A 20,947-nucleotide genomic window follows, 5' to 3' on the forward strand; every position below is an offset into this window, starting at 1 on the left:
ATTTGTTTTATTTTGCTTGAATGAACAGAACGATTTGGTATGACCATCTGAGGAACATAGACATCTCTTATGTAAAAATGTTATTAATCTTTGAAGATGCTTTACAGAGCACACCAGGTTGACAGCCACCAATTACTAGGGATGTGTATTGTCAACAACTTGGTGATGCCATATGGATACAGGGATTACAATTCAATATGTTGTGATACATTGCATCACTGTAACTTTTAAATATAATTGTAAGAAAACTGCCAGAACAAAAAAAAACCACCGCAATATGCATACAATCTGAGTAAAAGAAAATGTTTACTTTTTATACAGTAATAACAGTGGGATCTGCTACATCCAACATTATGCAATGTCGTAGCACTTTTGTGCCAACTGAACAAAAAAATTAAGATTTGTTTATATGAGTAAAAAAAAAAGAAGAAAGTTTTACCTCCTTGTACAGCTTAGCCTCAGTGATGTCAGTGATGTTGGGAGGGTGTGAAATAACGAGGCTCCATTGTATTCACCATATTATGAAAGCCTTGTTCTGACACATTGTGCTGCCTTGTGCGAAATGTCCTACCGTAGGGCATAAATATAGGTAGCTTGCTACATAAAACTGTAGGTAGGACATTTTGATAGCCTAAATCACACAAAGCTGAAGTCAGCTTCCTATTCACCAGCTTCTTGTTCGATTTTTCCCATTTCACCTTAAATGGTGCAGCGGTTATTATTACAATGCCTTAGGTGCTAGAATGTATCACCATTTAAGGTGGAACAGGATAATTTAAACAAGAAGCTGGCGAATGGGAAACAGACTTTAGCCTCATCTAAATCGCCTTGTCAGAAAATGTTACCAACATTTAAAGGATAAGCAGGATATTTTGATAGCCTGTCCTATCAGGGGGCAGGTAGTAATATTAAGCTGGACAATGCAATAGACTGACAACAGACTTGATGTAAGGCTGAATTAACATTAATATCACAAGTTACTAGCTATGCTGTTGTAATGACATTAGATATGCTCGTATGATCAGTAGGACCAATTGTTAGAACACTGGTCCTAGTTCAGATTCAGCTATTGGTGGTAGTGTTACTACTTCAGCTAGGTTTACTAATGCTAACGTTAGTGGTACACTCTTACAGGTAGTATCCTACTTATTTATGGTGAAGTGGAAGAGTGTTGGCTAAATGACTGCCAATGACTGCCTGCTGTAATAATGAATTCAAGAAATGTGACTGTTCTAGGTATTGATGGCAAAATCATATTGGTCACTTTGTACTGAGGTAGTAAGTTGTTTCACTTTAGTAAAGTCTTCAAGAAATGTTGGTTTTATGCATTTTCTTGAGCTATTCACCTTTAAAAAATCCTGCCTAGAGTTGCTGAAGCTGCTCTTTCCATCAATGGATTGAACACTGGTCATTGTGCCCATGTTGATATGCAAGGTGCCCAAGGATATTCTCTGGGGTGTGCCTCAGGGCCGGATATTAATGCAGTTTGTGTTTAGGGCCAGAGGAGTGAGTACATCAGGGCCGGTGTGTGTCTCTCCAGTGTTGCTCTTCCCCACAGACTCATTGATCATGACCCAGACCCTGCTGAGTCTGCACTACAGAGAGTTCAACATGGGCAAAAACTCCATGCTACTGTATACGGCCATAAACACGCTCAAAAATGTATAGTATATGATTCATTATTCGCCATTTTTCTTGTCCGTGGCTAGCTCCAGGAGGGTCAGCTTGTGGTGTGCCAGTTCCAGTTCCTGCGCTGGTCAGCATATCGTGATGTTCCAGACTCCAAGAAGGCCTTCCTCAACCTTCTAGCCCACGTGCAAAAGTGGCAAAGAGAATGTGGTGAGGGCCGCACAGTGGTCCACTGCCTGTGAGTAGCATGCACACTGTCTGCAGTTTTCATTTAATCCAAAAATTTTGATACAAACATGAAAACAGCCCAAGAACACTCTGCTCGAGTCCACGTTTGGAATTCATACCTGGCTACATTCAAACAAAATTCTGTCTGCCTGATTTGGCAAGCTTTGGCTCATTATCTGCATAATGTCACTATGACATACACTGAGCTACAAAGTCTGTACCATTTCACTCCAAACATGTCATGAAAACCTAATGTCAGAAACAAATCTGTGTCACCTAACACAAATGTTATGTCAACTTGACACAAAAAAAAGTATTTAGTCAGTCACCAATTGTGCAAGATCTCCCACTTAAAAAGATGAGAGAGGCCTGTAATTGACATCATAGGTAGACCTCAACTATGAGAGACAAAACGAGGAAAAAAAATTCAAGAAAATCACATTGTCTGATTTTTAAAGAATTTATTTGCAAATAATGGTGGAAAATAAGTATTTGGTCAACTACAAACAAGCAAGATTTCTGGCTGTCACAGACCTGTAACTTCATCTTTAAGAGGCTCCTCTGTCCTCCACTCATTACCTGTATTAATGGCACCTGTTTGACCTCGTTATCTGTATAAAAGACACCTGCCCACAACCTCAAACAGTCACACTCCAAACTCCACTATGGTGAAGACCAAAGAGCTGTCGAAGGACACCAGAAACAAGATTGTAGACCTGCACCAGGCTGGGAAGACTGAATCTGCAATAGGCAAGCAGCTTGGTGTGAAGAAATCTACTGTGGGAGCAATAATCAGAAAATGGAAGACCTACAAGACCACTGCTAATCTCCCTCGATCAGGGGCTCCACGCAAGATCTCAGCCCGTGGGGTCAAAATGACCACAAGAACGGTGAGCAGGTATCCCAGAACCACACGGGGGGACCTAGTGAATGACCTGCAGAAAGCTGGGACCAACGTTACAAAGGCTACTGTCAGGGACTCAGATCCTGCAGTGCCAGGCGTGTCCCCCTGCTTAAGCCAGTACATTATCCAGGCCCGTCTGAAGTTTGCCAGACAGCATATGAATGATCCAGAAGATGATTGGGAGAATGTCATGTGGTCAGATGAAATCAAAATAGAACTTTTTGGTAAAAACTCAACTTGTCGTTTTTGGAGGAAGAAGAATGCTGAGTTGCATCCCAAGAACACCATACCTACTGTGAAGCATGGGGGTGGAAACATCATGCTTTGGGGCTGTTTCTCTGCAAAGGGACCAGGACGACTGGTCCGTGTACATGAAAGAATGAATGGGGCCATGTATTGTGAGATTTTGCGTGCAAACCTCCATCCATCAGCAAGGGCATTGAAGATGAAACGTGGCTGGGTCTTTCAGCATGACAATGATCCCAAGCACACTGCCAGGGCAACAAAGGAGTGGCTTCGTAAGAAGCATTTCAAGGTCCTGGAGTGGCCTAGCCAGTCTCCAGATCTCAACCCCATAGAAAACCTTTGGAGGGAGTTGAAAGTCCGTATTGCCCCAAAACATCACTGCTCTAGAGATCTGCATGGAGGAAAGGGCCAACATACAAGCAACGGTGTGTGCCAACCTTGTAAAGACTTACAGAAAACGTTTGACCTCTGTCACTGCCAACAACGGATATATAAGTATTGAGATGAACTTTTGTTATTGACCAAATACTTATTTTCCACCATTATTTGCAAATAAATTCTTTAAAAATCAGACAATGTGATTTTCTGAATTTCTTTTCCTCATTTTGTCTCTCATAGTTGAGGTCTACCTATGATGTCAATTACAGGCCTCTCCCATCTTTTTAAGTGGAAGCACAATTGGTGACTGACTAAATACTTTTTTTCCCCACTGTAGGTCTGTGCCAGTTGTTATGAAGCGTACAAACCCAATTCCAAAAAAGCTGGGATAGGTAAAATGCAAATAAAATCTGAAAGCAGTAATTTATAAATCTGTGATTTATATTTGACCTTTATATGTGACCTGTATTTGAACAAAGATAATACAAAGACAAGACATTAAATGTTTTATCTGTTTATTTATTCATTTATTCATTCATTAATTCATTCCTTCATTGTAATCATGTAGTCATTCTGAAACTGTTGCCTTCAATACATTCTAAAAAAGTTGAGACAGGGGCAGTTTAAGACTTTGAATGTTGTGAAATGTCCAGAAAACATCTTCAAAAGGTGATGCCATCATGCCTAGGTATAAAAGGAGCCTTTATGAGCAAGAATGCATCAGGAAAAAAAAATCCAACAGTTTAAGATTATTGGGCCATCAATATCTTCCTAAGGTTTTCTTACATTTTTTTTTGAATGTCCTAAAAAAAAGTCTACGTCGATTTATGACATGTTCTTAAACTGCAGAATTGTTTGCACCTTTGTGATCTTGAGTTTGCGTAGATTCTGTTCTTACTTAAGAACAAATCTCAAACAAGAAAATACCAGCGAATGTCAGAATCTTTGCGAAAAGTGAGTTTTAAGAGGAAATTTCACTAATTTCACTTCTATGAATGTCATGTTTATAAGCATCTATAAACACATTTATAACATAATACAGTCATAAGGCATTATAAACATGGTTATAAATATTTATAAAAATGAATTGCACTGAATTACACTTCATAGCCATGTTTATTATACATTATGAATTGTTACTAGAATTAATTATAAGTAGTGTTAATAACATGTTATACTGTCAGTGCCAAAAGTGAAGTAGACACATAAAAAAGTCTTTTTACACCCTTCACTCTGTAACACTACAGTACAGAAATGCTCATTTCTGCTAGCGTTCTATTGGATATGCAGTGTTAAGTTAGTGCCAAGCGTAGAGGTGCACATTTACTTTCCCACATTGGGTAAAACACTGATGGCAGCACTAGTGTAAACTCTGACATTTGAAGCCTGTAATGTGCTTTACTGTGTGTTTTAGTGTTTCAGTAAATCCTTCAGTAAATACTTCAACTTGAAGCCTCATTCTTAACACTGGAGGAGGCTTTAGTACAGTACTCTTCACTTACAGCCGATAAAGCAGATTGTGAGCTCTTATAATTTGTTATGAACAGTACTTATAATGCATTATGTTAACAATTCAAAATGCGTAATAAGCATGGCTATAACGTGTAATGCATTTTTATAAATATTTATAGCCATGTAAATGATGCCGTATAAATGCATCATAACATGTTGTGAACGTGTTTATAGATGCATACAAATGTGACATTCATAAAAAGTGTTTCTGAAATTTCTTCGTAAGAACAGTTGGCGAATGAGATTCAATGTTTTTCACCAAGTGATTGCAAGGTTCTTAGGTATTTCTCCCTTTATAGTACATAATAACACTAAACAGATTCAGAGAATCCAGAGAAATCTCTGTATGTAAAGGCAAAGGCTTAAAACGGCAACTGAATGCCTGTGACCTTCGGCCACCTTTGACAGAACAGCATTAAAAACCATATGCTTTTGTGATGGATACCACCACATGGGCTTGGATATACTTTAACAAACCATTATCAATAAACATCATTCATTGCTGCAGCCACAAATGCAATTGTATTCTGTCATATGTCAACAGTGTCCAAAATTTGTTGACTTTTCTGAGCTCATGCTCATCTGAAATACAACCCCAATTCCAATGAAGTTGTGACGTTCTGTAAAACATAAATAAAAACAGAATATGTTGATTTGCAAATCCTTTTCAACCTTTATTCAATTGAATACACTACAAAGACAAGATATTTAATGTCAAACGGATAAACTTTATTGTTTTTTGCAAATATTCACTCATTTTGAATTTGAATCAAATTTGAATCAACTTCATTGGAATTGGGGTTGTAGACTGATGCACAGTGGATATGTAGTGTGGTCTGATAAGTCAACCTTTTAGACTGTTTATGGATGTTATGTGTGTCATGTTTTTTTGGGCCAAAGAAGAAGACCATCTAGATGCCAGTGTAAATTTCAAAACCCAGGGTCTTTCATGGTATGTGAGGCTATTAGTGGGTAATCACCATTAACACTGAACACATTTTGGAGTAAGATATGCTGCCTTCTAGATGACGTCTTTTTAAGGAATGCCCATACTTATTTCAGCACCAAATGATGTTCTGCACAGCCTACCTGCAGTCCAGAACTGTCTCCCTTTGAAAATGTGTGGCACATTATTAAGCTCAAAATACAACAACAGCCCTGTTGCACAGCTGAAGACTTGCGTGAGAAGAATTGGCAAAGAAATTCCCCTTTCTACCCTGTATTGGTTTGTGTCTTCAGTCTCCAAACAATTATTAACTGTGAAAAGGAAAAGATGTAACACAGCGCTAAACTTGCTTCTGTCTCAACGTTTCTGGGGGCATGTTGCAGACATCAAATTTAGAAAGAAAGTATAATTACAAAATCAATGAGGTTCAAGGGGTAAAACACAAAATACAATGTTTTGAACTGTTTTCAGTTTAATTGAGGTAAAACAGAAATTGCCTCTTTATCACTCTTTTCTGTTTTCTCATGCTGTACCAGTTTTTTTAAATTTGGTTTTTAACCTAATGAGCACTGCCCTACTGTAGAGTTTTACTGAAAATGTTATGGACTAATTATGATTAATAATTATGGACTAATTATTTAATTATTAATTAAAACTCTAAAAAATGTAAAATTCTAACATAAATGATCTATTTCCAGCTCTAGAGTTCATCTAAAGTCTTTGCCAGTAAACAGATTAGGTCTTCCATCTGAGAGGGAGCAGTAGAAATAGCTAGGCAAGAGATCCATTCTGTCCTGAATGATAATTAGTTGCTAATACACACACAAAAACACGCAGGCATGGTCACAAAGCTTCTCAGCATCAAATGGAAAGTCTACCCACTTAGATACCTGCAGTCACAGTACACACATCCATACAGACAAGCGTGTCTGGAGAGGGAGAGTTATGTGGAATGCTCCTTATTTGTGCCTGCAAGCATGTGCAGCCTCTCTACTGAAAAGCACATCACTCAGAGCTGTCACACAGCGTTATTCCCCCGCAAGCAGAGGGAAAGAGATTATGGAGATGAAATCAATTATGCTCTAATACTGAATACAGTAGCCTCTCTCAGCTCTGCATCCGGAGCTGCCAAGACTCTGACTGCGATTGATTATCCCACTATGACCTTATCTTTCTACAGCCGCTGCTCCACTCTCCTCCAATAGCCCACTGAATGCTGTTTGCTCAGGTTGTTTGAATATAAATGCCAAATGAAAAGTGGATATTACTGGCCACCTACTTGAACCATATCTCAGTGCATATGTGTTACTGTACTCTCTGCTCTCTTTTGGAATCAAACACTGTGTGTATGTCTGTATAATTGCTGTTTTTTTTGTTTGGTTTTGGCTTGTTAAGGAACGGCGGAGGTCGTAGTGGCATGTTCTCTGCGTGTACTATTCTGATGGAGATGATTCAGTACCAGAATGTGGTTGATGTTTTCTACGCTGTCAAGACCCTACGCAACGCCAAACCTAACATGGTGGAGACACTGGTAGGTTCAGCACTGTGTAAACTCCCAAAAGCAATTGAGCCCAGCTGTGAGAAGGGGAAACACTTATTATTTATTCACTAGCAACCTATTACCTGGTAGAATGTGCGCAGATGTACCAAACGAGAAACCAATATAAAATATTTATTTTCTTCTGCCAAAAATGTCAGTGCAAGATTTATTATCACTCATTATTAGAGCTGTCACATGAGTAATTATTCATGAGTAATCACATTAATTTGTGACGTCAATCCTATTTGCCTTATATTCTCAAGATTAGCCCTAAAGAGCTTTATTTGGACATATTTAACATCTTTAATAATTCAGAAATATTATGTTTGCATGAACTAAGCACGAAAATCACATGAACGCAGGGTGAATATGAAAATAGAGGGCAGTTTTTAATTTTCATGAATAATGTGAGAGCAAAAGTGACTCTGTGGTTGTAGCCCTCCTTGCTGTCATGCACTGTAAAAAGCTTTTAAACTCAAAAAGCAAGTAACCAGGTTAACTTAAAATTTTGAGTTCATTGAACTTGTAATATTAACATACAAATAATTTGTGTTTTACACTTGTTTAATTATTATTTGAAGTTCAGTGGATTCAACATTTCAAGTTAACCTGGTTATTTTTTCAAGTTTAAAAGCTGCATAATTTTCCAGATGTGTACATGTATAATATGCTTTGTTTCAAGACATAATTTCCAAATTTATTTTTGGTTATTGTTCAATATGACCACATCATGAAATGTGATGTCTTCTTAAAGAGTGATTTAGTGGTGGGATTTCCAGCTCTAGAGTGATGTGTCACAGGTCAGAGTTAAGGGGAAATCTCCACAGGTGGTCAGTTCTGCAGCAGATGGGATGCGCAAGAGCAATGAATCTCATAAAACCCAAGCCAACCACCAAGCTCTATTGCTGGACTTCATCTTGCTGAAAAGGTTGTTTAAGAATAGTGGAGGCAATATAAAATGCAGTTATTATACACACTAACCACGAGATGACCTAAAGTCAAATGGGCAGGGCTCAAGCCCCCCTTGGGTCTATCTGTGCATGCACCTGTAAAAGCTATATTTGAATGAAAGGAGCACAGTCGCTGAGTCAGTCATAGCAATGTACAGCACTAGAACAGCTCAGTTCAGATTGGAACTATGAATAGTGAATGAAAATATGAAAATAGTGGCATTAATCATTCATCAAATTAATGTGTTGTTAACTTTGACACCACTATTTATTATTTATTCTCAGGATGCTGATTTTTTTCTTTCTACATATGTTCTGTAGGAGCAGTATCGCTTCTGTTATGACCTGGTGCTGGAGTATTTGGAGTGCATGGAAGTCAGATAGCAACATATCCCCTCACTGGCTTCACTGTGAAGAGCAGGACTGCTGGCAGATTCATTTTCCCTCTTTCTCTCTCTAAATATATCTTTCTCTCTGTTCTTTTTTTCTCAGACTTCCTTCCATATCCCTTTCTTTCCTTTTTGTCGTCTCATTGAAAGGGGACAAAAAAATTGGAAAGATTTGAAAAAATGGAAAATTAACACATGAGCAAGGGCCTTTGCCTTTTTGCCCTGGAATGTGAAGTCCTGGTCGACACTTCATGTTATAGTTGTTTGTGGTTTGGCGTTGCTTTTAGCAGTTTTTTTCAGCATCTCCTCCATCCCCCCCTGGGCTCTGAGTGATCCTCCAGAAATAACTCAAAGCCTGGGGTCTGATACAGAGCACGCGTGTGACTTGACTTCATTTCCTGGGACAGTGCACTATGTATTCTGTGCTGTGCTGTACTGGCGCTGTGTAACACCTGTGTGTCCCTAGTTGGCTGGACTGAGGAAACGAAACAGACGTTTGCTTGGATGTGCAGTTCACTAGAGCCGCACATCTGAGCCCTGATCTGCCTCAGCCTTCATAAGCAGCCAGGAGGAGGACCATTTACACACAGACTGCAAACTAAAAACTGGATCAGCAGCCAGCTCTTCATCAACTGCCTATTCACATGATGATGCACCTTCAGTGCATCTCTACAGCCAGCTAGAGTTTTTCACTTAACAGTTTTGGACATTTCTTTTCTAACTACGTCTCTAGAGTTCACAATAAAAGTTGTTGTGCTTGTGACTCTTAACTGTGTGATGGACCTGCCGCACGTGGACCACTGAGATAACATCAGTATTGGTCTCAGAGGTGGAGTCTATTACTTCTGACATGGTGCCATACACATTGTCCCTCTGCCTGAAAGGGGAGCTTTCGTAAATTTGATAGCGCCGCTGTGGCTTCACTATCTTGTTTGTTTTTCTCTTTATTTTTCCTCACTTGTATATAGACTCAAGGTCTGCAGATCTTCTCTTTTAAGTCTTAAGTCTGAAGAGCTAATCCATCTTGTGTGTGCAAAGAGGAGTTCATTAGCTGGGTGCGGGCGGTCAGCATCGTGAAGGAAGAGGTGGATTACAGGCTGACCCCCGTGTCCTTCCTCAATGGCTGCACGAAAGTAGTGCTAATGGAGTTTTACAAGCTCATTCAAAGACTGTAACACAGGTGAAATTGTACTCCTAGTGCAAAGATGGGAACGGAATCAAGCATGGGGAGTCTGTCACTGTCACTTTGTAACTATTTATCTTCAGACTGACTTGTGTTTGTTGAGTGGTTTCTGTTTAACACTTTGGCTTTAGGTGACTGTGTAACTGTTTCACTGAAGCAGTGTTCTGATAAGAGTGAAGATATGTCCTTCAGTTTGAATTCCAGCAGTGAGTCTATTAAGACGTCAATTTTACATTTCACTATGGGAGTACTTTCACTGATGTTCCTCAACCATACAGAAGACATGAGGATGGAGCGCACACACAAATAAATCAGAGACATTGGTCTATTTCTACAGAGTGAAACCCACATACCCCCAACTCAGTGGTCATTTTGATCCCCAAATGTACTTTAACAGTATGCACACATCTCTCAAATAATAATCCTGAACTGTAGAACAGTTGAAAATGTCATATCAGAGATCCATCACATTTACTGTCATAGAGAGCCACGCATGCTCTCAGTACAGCTGGTGTGCAGAATTTACAGCTGTGCATATGTCACCCCAGATGTCAGGCAGGATTCTGAGGTAACAGTGAGTGACAGTTTATGCAGCTAATGGCATCCAGAACGGTCCATGCTGCCAAGTCAAAGAGTCGGTTTAGAGAGTCGAGGGAATCTACTGAATGGTCAGACAGATGGAGCAGTTTGTAATAGGGAGGTGATAATGGAATGAGTGCTGTTACAGAAAGAACAGCAGTGTTTGACAGATTTCAATTAACTGTTTTTTCCTTTTACAACCTTGGACTTTGTCAGAAAGTGCCTGGACACTCACATTGGAAGTGGAGAGTATGTGTACATATAGATGTATATTTGTTATGTGAATAGTATGTGAATAAACCGCTACATGTTTGGACAGATTTAACAACTTATAAAGTAACCACAAAAAAAGTTGAATGTACTGTACTGTAAATGACCTTTTGATTCATGACTATGCCGCCAAATGATGTGATGCATCTTCAGCCAGCTGTGGATGTCACACAAGAGCCATTCCAAAGCCCCCTCCACAATGCTCACTTGTAGCCATTCCAGCCCATGTAACTCCAGGTTTTTTGACTTTCAGCCTGTCATTCCCGCCTGACTCATTGCAGATTCATTCGCCATCTCATCTGTTCTTCTGTACAGTATGTTGTGTAATGCTCCAGTGTATTTTAAGATTGCTGAAACAAAGTGGAAGAACAGAAGACTTTTGTCATGCATTCTGATCTTCTTGTCTGGAAACAACCTTTGGGCTGATTCCACTATTTTTATTTTCAATGTTGCTTTTTTTTGGTTTTATAAGTGTTTGTGTACGGTACTGAATGGACTGAAAAGACTACTGTGTTTTTGACCATGTGTTTGTGGAGCAGGAACGGGACATAATGGCAGACATGTCACAGGGCTTTGAGGGTTAAAGGGGTTTTTGTCCTTAACAGAAGATAAATAAAGGTTCTTTGACTGGGGATTTGCATTTTATGGTATGTTTCTTTCAAACATGGTTATAAATTCAGCCTTTTATTGAAGCAACACATTTCTGTTTTAAATAGATTAAATACTATAACTCTGATTATCATATATATATATATATATATATATATATATATATATATATATATATACACACACACACACACACATACACATATGTACATAATGGTCCAAATTAATTCTAGAGACTTTTGCATGTAGATTGAATAGGCTGCCAGCTGGTAATTGAATTTCTGTGTTTGTTGTATTTATTGAGGTTATGAGTGTGAATGATAGAATTTAGCCTATAAAAATTGTATACATTGAGTTGCCAGTTTATTAAGCATTTCTACCTTGTAACTGCGCTCACTGTCATTTTTGTAGCTACCATTTACAAATTCAGAATTACTGATTGCAACACATCTTTGGCAACAATACTGCTATGCCTTGTGCGTTATCATTCAAAAATGTGGTGTCACTTCCTATTAACTTTTTTATGTGCAATTATTAATTCTGGATTTAAATATGAACTATTCACAAAATAATATATTTTTACATGTGTTGTTTAATATTTCAAGAATTCAGTGACCATGATGTTCTTAAATGATAGTGTACTGCAATCATCTGTATACATCATTTTTGTCAAGTTATCCTCTTTGAGATCTCCACTTCTAAACTATGATGAATCTTGGAAATTTATTTTAATATAACTTAATTCTATGTTTTGCAGTGTTTTAATCATTTTATAACCTACAGAATTATTCATCATTTTGAACACATCTAACATGCATTTATGGGTATTTACATATACTTATGTAAAGCTTATGTCTATACATTTTTGAATAGAACTATAAGAAACCGATGAGACTTGACCCAGTCAATGTTCCTACTTTAAGATTTCAGTTGATGGATATGGTAGAGTTTGCCTGACAAATTGTGCGGCAAGAGGTGGGCTACAATCAGTGTTTCTGCTTCGTAGATGTACCTGATAAAATGGCCAATGAGTGCAAGTACTCTGTATATTATGCTGTGCAAAATCCAGCTCTGAAGGACGTGTGGGATACATGTCCTGCAGGGAATTAAACAGCAGGACAGTACTTGAACTATCAATATGCCTGTGACCTAGAATGACTCCTGTAGCTATATTCATAGCCACTGCATTTGGTCTCTCTCTCTCTCTCTCGTGTCTCCTCTCCTGCTGTGGCCTCTCTGGGCGTACAGTGGCTGGTAGACATTGCGTGTGTGAATAATTCAGTAGGTCTGCAAAGTGATCTAGTGTTTAAGCAGAAAGACTTGCCAGATTAATTAGAGGACAAGACCTCCCTCTGTCAGCTTCCACTAACTGAAGCAGAGCAGCACAAGTTGCTCCTTTTTTCCTGTTCATATCCAGTGAAGCACTTCAAGATATTATTTGCCCAAATTGATAAAGGAGGATAAGACGGAGTCTTTGATCCAGCTCTCTGGATGTGAATCTCTTTTTCCCCAGCCTTGAGGTACCAATATCAGTCCTGTGTCATTGTAGTTTGTTTATCCACATTGAACTGATGTGGGAAATAGTGAAACTTTGATATTAAAATGTGTGTGACTGCCACCAAGGGATGAACAGGAAGAGCATATTAGTATTCCATCTTGCACAGTGTTTCATTTGCTGATGAGTTTACAGATGCAGTTTCACGCATGCATCCGAAAATGGATGATTGCAAAAACAGTGTTATGAATAAAATAAACAAGACTGACATCCAGACTGTGTAAACATTTTTTGTGAGAAAAGTGTTACATTTCTATCTAATTAAACGTCTGATTGCTGTCCTTTCCTGTGATTGATTTTGCTGATGATTTTCTTAGTGGCACCTAAGATCAACAGGCATCCTCCTACTTTTCTGCTCCTCCGGAAGCTGCACTAATCATCGTTTGCAGATACTAATCTCACCTTTGTCCTTGGAGAGGTCACATCTGTTGCCTTCCAACCTTTATCCTGTCTCTGCTTTTATGCTGTAATTCTTAAAGGAATACTTCAGTGTTTTTAACCTAATCTCTGTGTGCCATGTCTATAGCATGGACAATCATTTTGGCCTTTTTCTCTGTACGTAGTTAAAGGGCAGAAACATGTTGACTCAAAATACACTTATAATAGAAGTCAGTGGACAGAAATGCACTTAACACATGAACAACCAGCTCATGTTATTTCATAATGGATTGGTATTAAAATATGATTGTCATCACAGGTATCCTATGAAAGGCAATACAACAACCTTAGCATGTTTATATTTAGCTTAAGATGCTGCTTTAATTCTGTCTGAAACCATCACCCCAATTGTTGATTGCCTATTTTTGGTTATTTATATGTTCTGTCATATTTTTTCTAAATATAGAGAAACATTGTCTATGGTAAGCCATCGTGTGCTACAGTTGCAGCAGATAGAGTTATGGCTATCTTCCAGGGCCAAAAAGGATCTTGTAATGAGAATATACATATGAATGCATGTCTGGGGACAGCTTATTACATTTTTGGTGTAGGATTGCTGGGAATCTGCCTCACACAAGGGTGTGCTCACTCTAAAACCTGCCCCAAATTTCATACTTATTCATACTCATTTAACATCCAGAGCACAATCGATAACACAAGCAAAAGCGATCTAGTCAAACACCATTCTTAGCTAACTGTAGTGATTTTCTCTCACAAGAGGTTTATTGCTACTACATGTGTTCTCCTTGCACACAACACATATCTGCATGCCTAATTGGAGTTTTGTGAGGGAATAATTCTACCATGCTAATTTACATTACATCCATGGGCTAATGACAGCCTTGTTGTCCATTCGACAATGTTGCAAGCTCACTATAGCCAGTTTTAGATTGGTTTATTCTCAGCTTGTTCCCACCCTAAAATGTCTAAAATGCCTAAAATGTTGTCCACAGATGTTCTTGTAACAAAATTAGTTCCAGTACTGGAGTATTCTTTTAAACACAAGAAAAACATGAGCTATTGCTGCTATCCTAAATTTATCTATGGTGGAACTCATGACGTGAATAGTGTATGTCTGTATGTCCGTGCCTATTGTTCAAACATGCATACACAAACACGTGCACTGAACACAGCCTGTGGTGCTGAGTGGTTATCTGTAGCCGGTGGTGGATGGAGCAGGTGGAAGGCTTTTTGGCGTTGCGGTTTGGTGCGCAGTAAAGCAGGCATAAGAGGCCCCGGCCAGATGGTGCTGGATGTTCCTGTGTAGAATGACAGCTCCCACAGCTGGCCAAACACACATCTTATCTGGGTCTGTGCGTGTGCGTGGGCCGTGGAACCATTCGGGCGGGCCGCCGTTCCAGCCTGGGACAGAGCAGACGAGGCTTAGCTGCAGATAGTGCCATGCAGCGGACGCATGGATGAATTCCATCCTCCCTTTTTGCCTCTTCTTTATCAGTTTTCCTCCCAACCTGTTACAGAGAAAAGGTTCACTGTGTGAGCTTCAGGTCCAAACCATCTGTTTCAGCTTGCTTTATCTGCACAAGATATGCTGGGCCTTTTATCATCTCAGGCTTTCACCGCAAAGATATAAAGCTGCCAGTTTCCTTGAAAAGAGTGTGCTATAGAGGTTTAGCCTTCACATACAAATGTGCTTTTTTCCAGATACTTTAGATTGTCATTGGAACAGCAATTTAGGTGTTTTAAGGAAGAAGTGCTAAATAAATGTCAAGCAATAAACCTGTCATAGTTCTACACAGTTCATTTCTGCAAGAAATCATGACTACTTAGAGCATGTGCTGCCTGGCTAGAGGAAGGAGCTTGGCACAACTCCTCAATTTTATTGTTTTAATATTACTCAAACACTTATCATATTGCATGCAAGATGAATATGAAGTTGTCATGAAAGAATTAGGTGATGTAATCCAACTGATGTATTTTGCATAAGCTCTAAATCAATGACCTGGCATTTTGACATTTATATAAATAAAAATAATAAATATTATTGATACATAATCAAACTCATGTGTGGATCCACATTTGATTACCTTTTGGGAACATTTTAATCCAGTGCTGGAATCTTGAGTATGCCCAATCGTCCTCATACATTGGATCCACATGCTCAGTTAGGAGCACTGTGGGATACAGCTAGTCATGTATCCTAGTATTTGGATTTGATACAGAATGAGGATTAGTGTTAGAAATATGTGTGCTGTGAAATGCACTCAGTGTACAACCAGCTTGATGACTCACATAGGATCCTTAATATTTTTATGTCTTATGACAGCAAGAGCACATTTAAATATGGTTTAACATCTTACATTTACTTTTCCATACTTTGTTAAATGGTAATTCTTTGCTATATTTGCCATACTTCTGGCTGACATGTTTGTGTCCATGTTGATTGCTGGGATTGCAATACATCTGGAGACTGATAGCCTTTCATGATCAAATATACTTGCTATGAATTGCGGAGATTGAAAACAGAAATTGTGAGTCTTTTAAACAAAAAATGTGTCAGTTCTGTCACATGATGAAGCATTTATGGCAGTTTTCTATATAGCATATACAGTATTGTGCACTGTAGTCAGAGACCCACTTTTTATTCAATTTTCTTGTCAAAATGTTTCTGCACTGTGAAAATGAGTTAATCCGTTCAACTCTAAAAAATATATTTTATATAGTAAGAAGCTAATTGGCTAGTTTTGTGCAACTGACTAAACAAACAAATAAAAAGCAAAAACTGGAGTACAAATTGTAACAAGCATGCAAGATCTGGTAGACTAGAAAAATATGCCTGCAAGCCTCTTTGGAAACTGAAAGCAAGTCTCCTGAAAAGAACAGAAGCTGTAATAAAGTCAACTGACGGTTCTGACTGGAAATTAAATAAATAAACAGTGGTCTCTGATTCTGACTGCACAGTACTGTATGCTAACTTTGAATGTGCACTTGAGGAAACACAGTGTGTTACTATACAACACCTTTAATCAGTTTTCTTAAACAAATATCATCTTTCTAACAGCAGACCAGCACTGCCACAAAAGGGAAACACTCAAGAGCTGTGTAAACCTTAACCATTAAGTACTGGCTTCTACTTATGTTACATACTTTGACTGAAGTTGAAACCCACTGATCCAAGGTCTGACTGATTTCCCAGCTGAATGCAGATCAGCATGACTGAATGCAGATGAGCATAGCTGTTGAAAAGTTACTGATCTGTTTCTCCTGCTCGTACATAGACCTCACTCGCTAATTGATCAAGGCTTCAAGATAAGCATTTTTCTTGGAAAACTTTGGGTGATAAATATAAAATAAAATGAGATTAATCAGAGTAGCTGCTGAAATCATGAAAAGGTCATGATTGTTGTTTGTGCTGCTAGTTGCGCTCACAGATCTCATGGGGCGGTCTGTGCACTGCAGTGCCAGTCAAAAGTTGGTTGCTAATTAAGAAAGTTCTGAACATGAGCAAAGAAACAACCATCCATCATGACCTTTCTCTGTCAATTCAGCAACCAATCCCACTGAGGCACAAAGATCAGTGCGCAGTTCAGAGTATCAAAGGTAGAGTTGATATTTTCTGTACTCTATGGTGTTTGTCTGGGGCCTAGCAGAAACTGATGATCTTATAATACTAGTAGATGTTTTAAAAGAGCAAGCAGAGAAAGAGCTATTTTTATTTTTGAATGTGTAGGTTTTAAGTTTTAAGTAAGGCACAGTATATGGTTTCAGTCCAAAACACTTTTTGTCAAATTCAGTGATTATCTCCTCAGGGTCTACTAACTGTCCATTCTGTGCACTGGAAAAAGTTTGTTGTTTGTACACAGCCATGTCTCGCTAAATGGGACCAGGAAGTGGTTTGGGACAAGCCATATAGCACTATTCTAGCCGATCAGCAACAGGGGGTGTTTGTACTCATGCACAGGATGGGAGAAGGGGCAGGGCTATATGCTGAACATCACACATCAAGAAGTAGAGAAGGCCAAGAAATAGCCAGAGATGAGAAAATCAGCAGAACACAGATTGGGAAACAAGTTCTTAGGTCAGGCAAGTGTGTTTTAACAGTGGAGAGACCTCTGAAAGATGACGAGGCTGAAGTTGGCTTCCTATTCACATTATTCAATTCCACATTAAATTGTGCAGCAGTCCCATTCTCAATTCAACAAGAAACTGAGGCACCTGAATGTAACTGCTGCACCATTTAAGAAGGAATGGGACAATTCAACAAGATTTGAATATGAGCATGAAAAGGGATGAGGAGGTTGTGAGGAGGTCCTGTTTCTGTTTGACAGGTGGGCAACATGAAATTATTTGCTGTTTCACATAAGCTGTGTGTCAGAATTGTTTGTCCCATTTGCTAATGTTTGTGATAGCAACTGGTTAGCTTCACAGCAGCAATTGTAGTGACAATTCGCTATCCCACAACCTAGCTTACAGCTAGGAATGAAGGGAGAGATACAGTTGCAGCATTATTGTACTAGATAGGTGAATCAAAGACTATTAGCACTAACTAATAAATGAGTTTAAATCTTTAGCTATGGTGCTTTGTTAGGTAAGGTTTCCTTTCCATATCAGTAAACTGTTAGACTTTTAACTCCTAATGAACTTAAAGATGCTGCTTATTCAAATATTCTGTCCCACCTTAAATGGTGCTTCAGTTACGTTCTGGCACCTACACCGAATTTAAGGTGACTTCTGCATCATTTAAGGCGGAAAGAAAATTTGAATGGGAAGCCAACTTCATTTGCCTCCCTATCCTGGCTGTTAAAATCTGTTGTGAGCTGTGTGGATGCTCTTGATGAATCAGATTTTTAAAATTTGGCCTTCTGAAAGTTATTCCAGTGGCAGAGTACAGCTCTACCTCTGGGTGTGAATCGAAGTGAATTGTCTTATAAATATCGCTCTTGGCAAAGTGACAGCTGCAGACATGAATGCTGGCATTTACTCTAAAAGTAGGACCCTTTACCCTTTAGACTGATTAGATCCATTTTGAAGCTAACGTGTGCTTGGTCAGGAATGTATGAAACCCCCCCAGTCTGGAACAGAGCAAAATTCCTTAAAGCTGGTCTGCGCTATTTGTTTTAGTCAAACGAGAAATGAAATTACCTGCTAACAGAAACTGATGGAAATGATAACTGTAATGTAAAGTGAAATGTAAAAAGTGCCCATGTGGATCCAATAATTTGGGGGGCACAGCTTCTAAAGGAGCACTGAAAGGAGGGGGGATTTGTTTCAAGTTGAAATATCAATAGTCGTTTTCCAGAACTCTGCCTTTAAATTTTTTTTGCATGGTGAAATGCATGTTGTATATGATTCTATATAGAATGATTTTGAAAATGGTTCTATATACCACCCAAAAGAGTTCTTCTATTGTTACAAGTTTGACATTGTAACAGGGAATAGAACCATATGCAACTCATTATCCATCTAAAGCAATTTTACCATGTAAAGAACCAGTTAATCATGCAGAGAACCCTTAAAGACATGTGTGTGTGTGTGAGAGAGAGAGAGACTGCATGAGAGAGGATATAATGTAACTTATGTTTCTGTTGTGCTGCAGAAGCATGCCTTATAGCATCTTGAAACAAAGACCTTTTTATGAAAACAATTACTGGAAAGAGAACAAACAGTAAGTAAACAGATACAAAATTCACACACTGTCCATGTATTGATTAAAACATTAAATACAACAGAACAGTGTGGAGTCAGAACTATTGCCCATTATTTGAAATGAAGAACTATTGTTTTCACAATCTATAAATTAAATTATGAGAGAGAAATACAAAGTACTGTTTGCTGGGCTTTAAGGCACACAACAAAAAAAGAAATAGCTCCAGTTGTGGGCTGGAGGTTAGGGAACTGGCCCTGTGATCGGAAGGTTGCTGGTTTGATCCCCAGTGCCGACAGTGCATGACTGAGGTATCCTTGAGCAAGACACCTAACCCCCATCTGCTTCCCGGGTGCCGTGGATAGGGCTGTCCACTGCTCTGGGCAAGTGTGCTCACTGCCCCCTAGTGTGTGTGTGCTCACTAGCGTGTATGTGGTGTTTCACTTCACAGATGGGTTAAATGTGGAGGTAAAATTTCCCTGTTGTGGGACTAATAAGTATAACTTAATTACTTAATATCAAAATGAAGTGAAAAACTGTTTTGCTCTATTTTTGGCTTTATCAACCTTCTTTTAAGGAACCTTTCTTTTACTGTTATCTGAAGATTTTTACTAAAGAATGGACCAGGATCCATTTTACAACTTGGTTGATGTTCTTTTTGTGCACAGAAAGGAAAAAAATTGTCAGGAAATGATTTTAGCAGAAGTAAACTGATCTCTTATAACAGCAATACATTTTCTGTTAGTCCACATCTCTAAAACTATCAAGTTAGAAGTTATCAAAACTTTGACTAAGACAAATCTAACCTCTATCACCATGAGTTGTACAACTTTAGGTCAATTTCAAACCTGCACTCATCTCCTCAAGCCCACAGAACTCTAGTAACTCCAGCCAGGCCTATATAGTACTTCCAGCATTTAATCCTTTTCATGATACAGAACTATTTGAGTTGTATTATTAACTACTAGTTGTAAATAGTGTATTATTTACACTATTACCCTAAACAAGCTGCAGTTAGTTCAGTATGTACCCTAGTCTGATTCTTGTTGCTAGATCTATCAAATTCTCACAGTTATTATTCCAGTGTATGTGGAATGAACATAGGAATGAACTTAGGAACATAGGAAGTTGTTTAGCCACCACTCTTCATTAAAGATGCTGGTATAAGATAGCAGTAATAAGAATGTCACAGCCTCTGAAATCACTAAATGAAGGCATATATCACTTTAAACTTTCAGTGCTTTTCCATTTCCACTTTATGGTATGTAATCCAGACATATGTAGACAACGTCTTGATTATCTATCATATATTCTGAGATCCATCCACCAAGATTCCCCTAGACTGGAGTTGAATTCTGCAGACAGAAATGAGGATATCTCTGCCCTCAATGAACATAGGAAGTTGTTTAGCCACCACTCTTCATTAAAGATGCTGGTATAAGATAGCAGTAATAAGAATGTCACAGCCTCTGAAATCACTAAATGTAGGCATATATCGCTTTAAACTTTCAGTGCTTTTCCATTTCCACTTTATGGTATGTAATCCAGACATATGTAGACAACGTCTTTATTATCTATCATATATTCTGAGATCCATCCACCAAGATTCCCCCAGACTGGAGCTGAATTCTGCAGACAGAAATGAGGATATCTCTGCCCTCAGGCTGGTATATGTTGGCTGATCTGTTCTCTTTACATCCAGCACCATTCCGCTGCCTCTACACGTCATGTTCAGTGTTGTTCTGCTTCCACTGGCTGTCAGCATGACTGACTTCTGGCAAATTGTCTTGTGCTGAGGGGCGAGTGCGACACCAGTAAGTATGTTTGAGCATCCCTTACTGACCTTCAGTGTGAATTTCACTTTCAATTAGAAACCCAAATACTGTTCCCAACATCTGCTTTTACACCATCTCATGAGACCCACCTGAACCATCAAAGGGCTGATAGGAGTCTCATCTCTGTGAAAGTGTGTGTGTGTGTGTGTGTGTG

General features: G+C 38.8%; 1 protein-coding gene across 12 annotated transcripts in view; it reads left to right on the forward strand.

The window, feature by feature from the left end:
• ptprub (protein tyrosine phosphatase receptor type Ub) overlaps positions 1–11,386 on the forward strand; it is a 252,566-nt gene extending 241,180 nt beyond the window's left edge. For 8 of the 12 annotated variants that reach the window (XM_037537133.1, XM_037537137.1, XM_037537135.1 and 5 more), the window contains 3 exons: positions 1,710–1,867; positions 7,239–7,374; positions 8,655–11,386. In XM_037537133.1, the coding sequence (XP_037393030.1) occupies positions 1,710–1,867; positions 7,239–7,374; positions 8,655–8,717 (357 nt within the window). In that variant the 3' untranslated portion in view covers positions 8,718–11,386. The remainder of the gene's footprint in view (positions 1–1,709; positions 1,868–7,238; positions 7,375–8,654) is intronic. The other 4 variants (XM_037537140.1, XM_037537134.1, XM_037537138.1 and 1 more) reach the window with 1 other exon arrangement.
• Positions 11,387–20,947: the final 9,561 nt, after the last annotated feature.

The sequence above is a fragment of the Pygocentrus nattereri genome, chromosome 3, assembly GCF_015220715.1.
Source record: "Pygocentrus nattereri isolate fPygNat1 chromosome 3, fPygNat1.pri, whole genome shotgun sequence".
NCBI classification, from domain to species: domain Eukaryota; kingdom Metazoa; phylum Chordata; class Actinopteri; order Characiformes; family Serrasalmidae; genus Pygocentrus; species Pygocentrus nattereri.